This window comes from Lepisosteus platostomus, chromosome 4 (assembly GCF_059453375.1).
Source record: "Lepisosteus platostomus isolate fLepPlt1 chromosome 4, fLepPlt1.hap1, whole genome shotgun sequence".
NCBI lineage: Eukaryota > Metazoa > Chordata > Actinopteri > Semionotiformes > Lepisosteidae > Lepisosteus > Lepisosteus platostomus.
Window position 1 is genome coordinate 21,277,480 of NC_142614.1, and position 12,311 is coordinate 21,289,790.

At 37.1% G+C, this 12,311-nt stretch overlaps 1 protein-coding gene across 3 annotated transcripts in view; it reads left to right on the forward strand.

Annotated features, from left to right (window-relative positions):
* The window catches only part of ctif (CBP80/20-dependent translation initiation factor), a 140,725-nt gene extending 129,277 nt beyond the window's left edge, over nucleotides 1-11,448 (forward strand). For all 3 annotated transcript variants that reach the window (XM_088628981.1, XM_088628982.1, XM_088628983.1), the window contains one exon: nucleotides 338-11,448. In XM_088628981.1, coding sequence (XP_088485107.1) covers nucleotides 338-553 — 216 coding nt within the window. In that variant the 3' untranslated portion in view covers nucleotides 554-11,448. The remainder of the gene's footprint in view (nucleotides 1-337) is intronic.
* The last annotated feature ends 863 nt before the right edge of the window (nucleotides 11,449-12,311 follow it).

Sequence of the window (12,311 nt, forward strand, 5' to 3'; positions counted from 1 at the left end):
TCTGAAATAGAATGCTCAGTGACCTTTTTTGAAATATACCAGCAAGACACATTTGGAATCCTAAAAGAAACAATAATGTTACTTCGCTTTTAATTTCTATTCTTAAAGAGATTTCATTGTATGGTAAAAAGAACTGCTTGGAAGCCAGCCTGCAGTCAATTGAGACCTTTCAGGGCTTTATTTTGTCTCTGTAGAAGATGCCTGCTTTGAAGTCTTCTTTTTCCCTTGACAAATTAGAATTTCAGAGCGTGCGTTTGCAAGCGCTGACCTCAAGTCTTCCTCGCTCCACCTCTCTTCTTTCTTTCCTCTCTTCGTCCATCTCTGTGTTTGCCGACAGCTGCAGAGCACTGGCAAACTGCTGGAGGAGCAGCTGCCCGAGATGATGACAGACCTCCTGGCAGTGGCGCGAGACAAGATGTTGTGCCCTTCTGAGTCCCAGCTGACGCGCTCCCTGCTGATGGAGGTCATAGAGCTGCATGCCTATCACTGGAACCCACTGGAGGCCCTCACCACCCAGTACTACAACAGGACCATCCAGAAACTCACAGCTTGAGACCCCGCATCAGAAGAGGAAGCCAGGCTGCGGGCGGGGGTGATGGGATATGTGGGTGGGTGGGTTGGTGGGGGTGGGGCGGGTGGTTGGACAGACAGGAAGGCATGTCAGGGTTACCATCGCCACCGTCTGTGCTGAAGGGTGGGCTCGTCATTCACACACCGTTGATAATGAGACACAGTGAAGCTCATCAGACTGAGAACAAAAAAAGAGGAGTGCGGGGCGATGTCCCAGCATGCTGTGAGGGAGAAAACGAGCAGGGGACAGATTTGGGGATGTGACTTGGGGTGGGAGGGGGGGATTCTCTTTGCTCTTTTGTGTTCGCGTGCCAACCAGCCTCCCCTTTTTTCAGACACCCCCGTCACCATCCTCCAGCACAAACACTTGCGTATTGTTTCGTAGAGACCCTTTTCACAAGCCAGGGGTGTCTGCTGTCAGAGAGGTCAAAGGAGTTAGACTGGAGAGAGAAGGCGAAAGCCGGGGATGGCATTGTTTCTCTGTGCCATTGTGTGCGGGCCTCTCTGGCCCACAGACTGGCTGCCAGCAGCAGATGGCTTCAGGAGTGACAATGGGAAGGCACGTTCCGAGTTAGATCTTTCGAGCTGAACAAACAAGAGAGAGCAGCAAGCCGCTTGCTTTTGTCTTTCTGTCTACATCAAACCGGGCTCGTCCATTATGATGTCATTGTTGTTATTGATATTATGATATTATTATTATTATTATTATTATTATTATTATTTTAAATCATGTTTCGAAAATGATTTGAAATTCTAGGGTAGACCTATTGCACGGGTTTAATTTATTTTGCACTGTTTTAAGGCGATTGCTTTAAAAGGAAAAAAAACTGATCAGTCATATGGGGTAGTGTCAGAAGCTTCAATAGCTAAAGAATAAAGGGTTGGACTATAGGGAAGGCTTTTGACTAGAAGAATCATTTGAGACTAGTCAAAGAATTGGAGAGACCAGAGGCCTTGTCAACTGCTACATTTTGTAGTTTACCGTCACTGAATGTACATACTGTAATAGAAATGGACTATTCCCTGCAAATTGCAGCTTACAAAAAAGACTTGAAAAACATAAAAAGCAAGCATGAAATTAAGCTTTCTCTAGTAGCTGAAAAGCCTTCCTAAGCGTGGGACGTAATTTAACCAATTTGCAGTGGATGTCTTTGCAAGTTTTTATATATACACACATGTATGTATATATATATATTTCAGATTTGTTTCTTTATTTGCAGGTGATTAAAATCATTTACCATGTAGTATTTTCCATTATCCCAGCTTGAGCAAATGTGTATACATCAGGCAAGTCAAAACAATTATTTATGATTTAAAGACATCTTTATAAAATTATCTAAAATATTGTCATGGTTTTCAAGCAGGGTGGATATGTATCTCAAAATATTGTGGAACATTCTCATTATTTAAGAAGTATTCTGGGGTGCCTGTGACCATCCTACCAAATTTAAATTTGCATTAGCAATTTTAGAACCGCACTCGGGGTGCATTCTTAGTTTTATAGTGCATTATGGGTGGATAGTCATGTCATTTTCTCTATCAACAAGAGTACAAGCCTTGAAGTGATATTTTAACATAGCATTCTTTTCTTTTTAGAGATTTTATATGATGTGGTTTTGATGTCATTTTACTGATACACATGGACACTTAACATCACAGTGTGATATTTGTACATTTTGAGTTTCATCTGTCACTTCGAGAGGCAACAAAATATCTTTTTTTAAATCATAAAGAGAGGTTCCAGAAGGTTGTGTTGTTGTAAGAACATAGTCTCCCATAACTTTTGAATGCAGTGACCTCTGCTGCAGCCCATTTCTAAATACAGCTCATCTGTGGACAGTTGGTTATGTAGAATGTTCTTTCACATGAAGTTGCCTTTGATCAGTGCTCTCTGGTCTGGTCTACTCTGAAGCCTCTGTTTACACTGAGGTATTGGTGGCTTTTAGAATCACTGAGATCTATCAAGAAAAGTCCTTAAAATTCATCTGAAACTTGTCTGTGAAAGCCATTTAAATGTTAGCAAGCATTGTAGGACACACAACCTCCTTTTAGATGTAGCTCCTTCATTTCTTTCCATGAGTAAACCTTTACTGGGTTTTCTTATAATGGTCAGAATATCTCCTGTCTTAGGTGAGAGAAAACTCCTGATTAGTTAAAGCAACTCTGGCTATGTGCTGCCACCACTGCAAAAATGAAACAAAAGGCGAGTTGTCTAATTAAATCAAAATTCAAACAATTCTCCCTTAAAGGTTTAAGTGTTTGTCATTAAATGAGAGAAACATCACTTTCATAGCAGTAACCAATTAAAATTCCAACACTGCAGTTGTTAAATGCCTTTGCTCTTTCTTCATTTATTTAGTAAATGCAGCATTATTGAAATAAAAAAAAAGTTATTTTATAATATTAAGCTATGGATTAAATATGACAGTAGAACCTTTACATCTTGATTAGTCATCCCTTTAAATTGAATAAAAAGTGTCACCATTATGTCTGGCTAAGGAAATTCAGTGATGTTTTGTCTAAGACTCTGCTGCTTGTTTGTTTGTTTTTTGGTTTCAAAGAGGTGTCCTTGTTAGAATAGTGTTTTCATTGCAGCATAAACCTGTGCCGCAGGCAAGCCTGCAGTTGTAAACCAACCAATACACTCCCTCACTGGTACAGTAACAAAAATCTCTAAGGGTTCTCCTTGTTTAGGAAGCACAAAGAGCCAAAGTCATAGCTTAAAGTGAGAAAAATTCCTTGAACACCTCAGCCATTTCACTCCTGTATTTGTTACTGAAATATTAGTGAAGCAACATAAACTGTTTTAAAAACTATAAAGTAAGAAATCCACAATGTACATGATGGCTCATCTGAACATATTCAGTATCAGACTTTTGTGTTGCTTTAAGAAGCTTTTTTCTTTTTAATTTTAAACTTTGTAAATGCTGGTTTTTCTGTATATGTATTTGAAAGAGACAAGCTGGCCACACTGCTTCTGGTGGCAATGGTGGTTAGAATGCAGACAGAGGGCACATCTTTTGCAAAGGAAGAGTACAGTGTAGCAGGTGAAATATATCAGATTTGAATGTAATTGAAAGTGCTTCAGTCATAGAGACTAACTATAACACTAACAGTTGAGGTGCAGTCAAAAAAACGACAGCAGAACAATTGCTGTGTGGTTTTAATATTAGTATTTCTAAGAGCATTGACGTGTCACTACCTAGTTGCATATCTAAAATATATATTGTATGCTAAATAATTGAATAAAAAAAAGATCAATGAAACCAGTTAATGAGCAGAACATAAACTAGTGGTTTAATTCATTGCTGCACTGTAAAAAGGCATTTATGTTTTGCTGCTTTCTTTCGGGGCAAGGTTAAGTGAGAACAAGTCTGAAATGCAGTGCCTTTTACACTGCCACAGGATGACACAAACAGCCTGTGTGAGGAGATTCCTTTTGACTCAGATGGTCCAGACTGTGTTTTCATCACAGGATTAAGGATTGGCTAGCATGAATACATGCCTAAATAGTAAGAAATAAATTTAGTTAAGACGTTTATGTTTTTTTACAGAGCTGCCAACAGCAAGACATTTATCTGTCCTCTGTAGTTTTCACTGAAGGATTATCTGGGAAACCATTTTAAAGTTACCAAAGCCTAATCCCTTAATTGTGGAGAAACAGCACTGATCATCTGCTGACCAAAGATTTATCTGACTAGATATTTTCTGTTTGGTTTAATATACAATATGCCAGGTAAAATGAATACACATGGCTTACACTGTGTGAAAAACATGGAAAGAACCAATGCCTAATAATCTTTTCCATCTTTGTGTTTAAATTACTTATGAGTTCCATGTGTGTCTAAGACATAATACACTATATAATATAAATGTGTTAAATTTGTCACATATAAGAATACAAGAGAAAACCTAACAGCAGAAATCTTTGTTTTCTCACGCTTTTGATAATAGCAGTATTTTATTAATGTGACTGTCTAAGGGAGAATTTGGTACATGAGTATGGAAGGATCCAGCAGGCTTCTCTGGCAGTCTGATTCATTTAAGCAGATAGGAAAAATATTCTTCCAGCATTACGGAGGAGCTACATGGTGGACTCATGTAGTGAAGGAGTTCAGCCTAGCACAGGCTGAGCCCATCTTCGATACAGGCATTGTGGGCTCAAGCCTGGGTTGGTAGTCTGCTGTGACCATGATTCCTCAGTGTTGTGCAGGGTAGGTTTGTGAGAACTCAGGCCTTCAGGCAGCACAGCAACCCCTGCGACGTTCCAGGCACCAGCAGGCTTGGGGTGCCATCAACAAAGGGGGCATGTCTCTCCTTCAGTCCGTACGAGGCAGCTAGTGGGTCACGTGTCAAAAGATAAATGGGCTCGAAGTTAAAGGGTCAGAGGAGTCGGCTTACATCTCCCCTCATCTGCAACTGCAGGATTCATATATGTGAGCCGACTCATGAGCACCACACATTTGACAATTCAAAATTAGTTAGCTATACAGTATGACAGCATATCAAACTGTTGTGAAATGCAAGTTAAAAGTATGGACATCAATATTAAGCAGTGAATTCTGATCACCATCGAAAGAGACATTGCTTTTCCTTGCCATATGCATTATTCCTTCATGTTTATCAGAGCATTTGGCTTTTCTCTGCCTTTTTGAAAGTACTTTGTATATTTAATTGGGCTTTTAGCACTTCAGAGTGAACCGTTAATTATCGCTGTAGACTGGCTAGAACAGACACAAGACCAACTGCAAGTTTGTATTTTTAAGCTTCATAATGTTTTCTCTGTGCTAAATCTTGCATCCCCTAAAAGTATTTTCAGTTTCCAAATGTTCATACACATTCACCATTCTTACTTTTTCCCAAGATTTTCCTTCAGGAATATTCAAGGTTTAAAACACACAACAGGTTCTTACAATGCTGACTCGTTGATTAAAGCTACCATGATGTGTAGTTCACAGCTTAAAGGCCAGTTAGCAATTATTTCTAGATCATATTTTACCCAATTGCTTAATGAAGCCATTTCAACTGATATGGAAATACCTACTTGGATTGGGTTTGAGCAATGAGAGGAGAATGTATTTTGCTTGTTTGTGTATTCACTGAATCACATTTTATGTTTAAAGTGCCATATCAGGTGGACTGTGTCTTTGCATCAGGAGCATAAAGCCCAGAACTTGAATCATTCCCGACTGGCTTAGCTGTGTAGCAAATGAATGTTGGTCAGATATATTTTTGTTGTTCATTTTTAAAAGTTAGGAATTAGAGGTTCGATTAATTGTCTTGCATGCTGAAGCTTGTATGGAACCTAACAAATATATTTAAATACACACAGATAGTTCACGTTCATTCCTGGTAGGACATTTTATATTCAATCACTTTTATTATTGGAGAAGGTAGTGAAATCTATCATTAAGAATGTATTAAAGCCAATAATATGCAGCCAACCTGTGACTGACTATTATCCTACCTCAGAGGAATCTAATAACGTCAAAGTCACTTAAACCTGCTGAAACCAGGATGGCCCTCACAAGCCTCTTGGTTTGTAAAAAAGGGTTTTAACCTACAGTAACTGAGTAATTGTGTTGACATGTGTAAGGCAGGGAGCAGTTTTTAAAACATATTTGGAGCCCTGAGAGAATTGTCTGAGAGAATCCAGGGAATAATTATATGCATACAAAAGCTATCATCCTGCCATTGCATATATGTTGGGTGAGATTGGTATGTTTTTTGCCAGTTACTCCATTTTTCCCCTCACCTTCCAAAGACATTTTGGTTGAATTGATTGCCGTCTCTGAATTGTCCTTGTGCTTTGGATCAGCTTTCTGATGGTGGATCAGTTCTCCTTGCGTTTATCATCAAAGCCATTATTTCAAATTCTAAAATAATTTGCTCTTTATTTTATCTACAATCTAGTTGGTAGTAGTTTGCTTTTTCATTTTTGACAATTATGAAGTTGCATCCAAAATCAATTGAATTTGATGCCTTGCATTTAAGCATAAGAAAAAAAAATGGAAAGAACATAATTTAAAACAGTTTTAAAGCCATTTATGGTATACCTGAAAGACATTTTAATATCTACCAAGAACCTTGTTCTTATCCAAGACAGATAAACCAGGATATGCAATCCTTTTAGCATTAGACTTCAAGGTTTTGCTTTTCTTCAGTTACAGTAAGATTGTAGCCTTTTAATAGTAGTTTTTATTTTTCTTTATTTTTGCTGCCAGAGAAAAATTCCGGGAAATGTAATGTCGAAGGCAAAAGTCTTACTATTATTGTAAATTACAAGGTAATATTAGTTAAGACAGCAAACATGATTTCTGTTTCAAAAACAATTTCAATATTTCATTAAGTAAGCTGAGCTTTTATGTACAGTATAAGGGAACCAGAAAGTCATATTCTCACATCCTGGAATGGCAACTAGGAAATGATGTCATGACCTGTTAACTTCCTGAATTAACTGTTTAATGATTCTTTGGGTTTCAGTTGCTGACTAAAGCTGAACTTCACACAGTGAAGTCTCTTCCATGTTGAGATATGCGTTGAGCACCTGAATGTGTTGAGTGTTTTCCAGTGGTGGAAAGTTAGGTTTGAAGTCTGCCTACTTTGCCAGACTCAAAAGATTCTAATTAATAGAAACAAAGGACTACAATGCCTAGGTTTCAGACTAGCATAATGCAGGGCCTTTTAACTCCAAAGGTGTCATCTGCAGAGTGTATCCAGTTCATGTTATGCCATCTAACACTGACAAAAGGGATTCCTATAGTAAACCCTCTGGTTCAACTGGCTTGGACTACAAATTGGTTTGAATGTGAGCCCTTCATCTGCAGCATGTTGTGAAAATTGGTCATTTTCAGAGTAATTAATAACACATTTTAATGGAGGTTGAAATGTTTTCTGTTTTCTCGTGGCCCACTTCTTGTTGCGAGTATAACGTTAAGTGATTTGTTTTTTTAAATACTTTTTTCATCATTTAAGTTATGCATCTATAATATCGTTGTATTATGTGTCCTTTTATACTATGGAAACTATCAGCACGCAGCACCAGGTTTAACATAGATGTTGCAAGAGAGTTCCCTGGTGCTTTGAGCTGGATGTATGCCTCATCCTGTTCTGGTCTTCAAAGCTTGCAGTTAGAGAATTTCCCTCCTTCTGGAATATGTGTATATTATTTATTAAACAATGGAATTAAAGTTTGATGGTTATGAATATAGGTATCTGAAAGTACAGGACTGGCAGCTTTGAAGACTATGGTCCATTCCATACACTCTGTGTGTAGGTACAACATACCAAATGTTCTGTTTTCCATTCAGGGTGTCCAAATGTGTGGTCTAATGTCTAAATAAACATTGAGTTTTTTTTTTAGAGATGGAAGTCAATGTTAATTTAATCTTGCTGTAACACTTGCCATTGCCACCCATACATTGCATAATGAGACCTCGAAGAACAACCTCCAATCGCCGTGCTAGCCAGCAGCTAAAGCACAGTAAAGAGAAAAATGCAGTAACAAATGGGGACTACATTACTAGGAAATGTACTAAGCAGTAACAAACTGGTGGCTATATTACTTGGTTTTCCAATACATATATTGGAAGCTCTAAGGTAGCCATCCAGTCTTTTTTTTAGCAAATCAAAATTTATATTAAATGATTTCTGTATCATGGCATTAGCATGTCTTCTTTATACAGTTTGCAATGAGAGTGAGAAATGTTTGAGGTGTTCTAAGACTAACAGCAGGAAGTAACACCTGATGGGTTGGTTGCTACACTTTAGTACTTGTCTAGCACTTGTAGCATTCTGCCCTACTTCCTGACTGTCTCTGTTGCTTGGCAACATGAACTTCAGTGACAATCTTTAGCTTGTCTCTTTTGGCCTTGCTAGAAATTGCCAGTTATTTGTGCATACTCAGTGTAACTTTGCAGTTTTGGGAGCAGTATGTTGGGTTTTTTTTAACATTATGGTCAGTTTGGGAATTTTTAAAAATACTGTAAGTGCAATTTTCAGGCAAAATTCACATCATAATGTTTTAAACAAGGAGTTTTCAGATTTGCTTTAAATTGAAGTGCATAAAGTTGACTCATGGAGTGCTGTTTGATTCCAAACATTGCATTATCCATGGGTCAAAAGACTTGATAAATATGGCACTTTTTGTACACAAAAATTATCTATTAGGTTATCAAAATCCAGATTTACAGTTTTGAAAGAGGACAGCAATGTAATGTATTCTTTCACATTAAAATAACAATCTTTTTTTAAGTTGGATCTATGGTTGCTTTAAAAAATAAGGTGGCTTGTTTTGCTTTGTAATTTAGAAGGCAGGATTTTCCTCATCATAATCTAGAAGATTAGCACAACAACTGACAAATTTGTGTTACTCTTTTGGTTCATTTTTTTAAATATAGGACATGATCAGACAATGAAAGTCTGAAGTCAGAAGTCACCGTTGACTGTGATCTATTTCCAAAATGAAGGCTGGGAAAAGGGGAAAACAGGAATTCAAATTTTGTGGAGGAAAAAGAGACCACTGTTTTTAGAGGTGCTGCTCCTGAAATTGTTATTTTCTAAATTAAGAGAGTAACTCTAAAGCCATTCTCTTTTCAGGTTAAAGTGTCTCTTTGAATATCAGTCAGCTGAAGTGGAGTGCAAAACATGTAGATGCACTTCATAGTGGCCTCTGAACTATTATTGGGACACTATTATTGGCAGGTTTGTTTTTATTTTTTTTAAGGTTGTTCAATTTTAAGAAGAAATTGAAAATGCCTGTAAACACTAATTGAGTTTATTGAATGTGGAGCTAACTATTGTCACATATAAAGAAATGTAAAATGGGTTAAAAGGGGGCTCCCTTCAGTCTTTTTTGTCTTCTGTCTGAGCTCTACAGATATTGTTAAGCATCACAAATAACTTTTTTAAAGAATTACCAGATTCAATAGAACAACATTTTTGGAACCCGCTGAGTTTGTACAAATGCTTACTTACTAAAATGGCAGCCTAGTAGTCCCTCAAGTGGACTTCACTTGGAGTACCCTCACTGCCGTTATTTCATAAATCTGTCTTTATCCCCATGCTAACGTAATTGCAGACAGTGCTGTACAAGGCTGATTTTGCAGGGCTTCATACATTAAGCACAGTAACCTTAAAAAAAAAAGGTGTCCCAATAATCATCTTTATATATGATGGCAAGCTCAGCTCCAGACAAGTGGTAACTTCAGTTAATGTCACTATTTGGTGTCATTTGTTACCAGACTTTCATTGTAAAAAAATCATACTACAGCAGTAATGTCTCTTCAAGCCTTTGTTGAGAGATGAAAATGTAAAACTTGTGTGTCTGACACATTGCATAATTCTGGCTATTTTTTGCACACAACAATTAAAATCATTCAATGCATACAAGCAAGAAATCCATGCAGAGTTTATGCACTGTGAAACGTTTTGTTTTGTTAAAATACACATTTTCCTGAATAAATACTTAGTAAATATTAATGTTGGTGGAAAAAAGTTGATTATTTTGTCTGGATTGAAGCATACACTGGTGAGGTGCTGAGCTGCTTGAGGATATGTGCCTGTTAAGCACAATAGATTGTATGATTTTAGCTTTCAGTTAAAACCTTGGGCTTCACTGAGAGTTTAGGATGTGTTGACAGAACATCATGGATAATACGAATGGATACATCTGATTGACAAAGCAGGGTGCAGTGTGAGGTATGCTGCTTTGCGTGTGCAAATGTATTTAAACCTCCATGCTACTGCATGCCACTAGAGGTGAATGTGTCTTCGCTATTTACAAGGTATGTCCTTGTTTGTGTTGAAATTGTACCCCCAATGACACCTCATGGTACAAATAAATAATGATGTGGCTACAATTTGTCTTTGTCATCATCTTCACAGACTTTTTTGATGCAATAAAATCAATATTTAGAGTTTCAAATGCAGATGTTTTTTTTTCTCTTATTACTTTACAAATACATCAATATGTGGTGCAAAGGTTTTAAGCATATTTCAATTATAGCCATTTCCAAAATTATCTTAATTACTGTTATTAAAATTTGTTCTAATTTATTTAATCAGTGATTTCAGGTCAGGGCTGTCCTAACATCATTTTTGCTAAATATGTTTCATTTACAGTACATATTTAATCAAGTCCAGATCCTCATTCATTTTATTTTAGTTGTGCAAGGCTTAACAGCGTGGGGCAAATTCTGAGACAAAACGTTGTCATCAAAAAGGCAGGACAGTTTATTAATGATGAAGAAACATTCCAAGACAGGGCACAAATCCATTATCTGTTGTCCCCACTATTATAAAGATTTTCAAATTTGATTGCAAAAAAAAATTAGACAAAAATTCTGCTTTAACGTAGAAAAATGTCACCATGCCTGTTATTCTGTGGCTATCAGGCCAACTTGATGACAAAGTGGCTCTTCCCTTAAGAATGTTTGGACAGCCCTGATTTTGCTATAACAACATGCAAAAGTAAACAGTCAGCAGAAAAGCTTGCAGCATAACCAGCTCATTTTACTGCTGAAGAACTCATGAAAGGATGAACTCAGTGAACCCAGTTTTTATTCATTTCTTCCCTCCTGTTTTGTTTGGGGTTTTCCCTCATTTTCTTTTGCTTTCCGTGACGTCATTAATAGCATGACTAAATACCTCAGTATACAAAAGAAATGTTTTTAATTTTTTGCACATTTTTCATTTGTATGTATCTTGCTATTGTAAATGTATGCATTTTAATATATGCAAAATAATGAAATTGCTTAAAGTTATCATTTTTTTGTTTTCGTATGGACTGATGCTGAATAGTGCTACCATTTATGAGGATTGTTGTGAAGGTGACCACAACTTTCATATATTAAAATTCAATTCAGCCATGAAAAAAAAGTGTTTTGTGTCCGTTGATTTGGAGTGTTTTATACATTTTTGTTTGGAAAAAGGAAGAACAGTGCTTTATTTTTCATTAGCTAACTATACATGTTTTCCAACATGAACCCCTCTCCTCCTAAAGCACACACAGATAATTTGGATCTGATCTGCACAGATATTTGTGTGCCAAAGCTCAGAAACATGGGCTACAGTCAATAAAATAGCTCAGGTTCAAGAGGTCAGTGTCTGGACTGTTGTGGTCAGCCTAAGGTCCAAGTTGAGTGCTTGAAGTCTGTTGAGCCACTCAGGAGGAGCAGGGTTTTTTTTTAGTTATTTGATCCTTAGGTCTGTTGGCAATTTGACTTTGATTCGAAATATTGCTGAGAAGGCTTTTACTCCAATCTCTCCAGTCATATATAACAATAGACCCTTCATTTTCTAATTTTTGATTCTTGTGTATTGTACAAGTGATGTTGGTAAAGCACTTCTTCAATAACATGCATTATTATTTCATTACTAGATTGTTTAAGACAACAATTATATTAACATTTTGCTATTCATTAAATTTACTCTGCCAGTGCTTTTAAGATCATTATTGGATAGGAAAATAAATGCTTCATCTACAAGCCACCTATTACTTATTATGGAACAAGTAATAGGTTTATTCCATGCTGAAAAAAAGAAGAAAGAAAACACAATGTTTCAGCGGTGGAGTCTTCTTCGGGGGCCTTCTTCTCACACCTGAAGAAGGCTCCACTGCCGAAACGTTGTTTTCTTTCTTCTTTTTTTCAGCATGGAATAAACCTATTACTTGTTCCTTTGCAGCCTACGCATGCTGACGCAGCTACCCACCTGAGCTACTATTACTTATTATTGCTAAT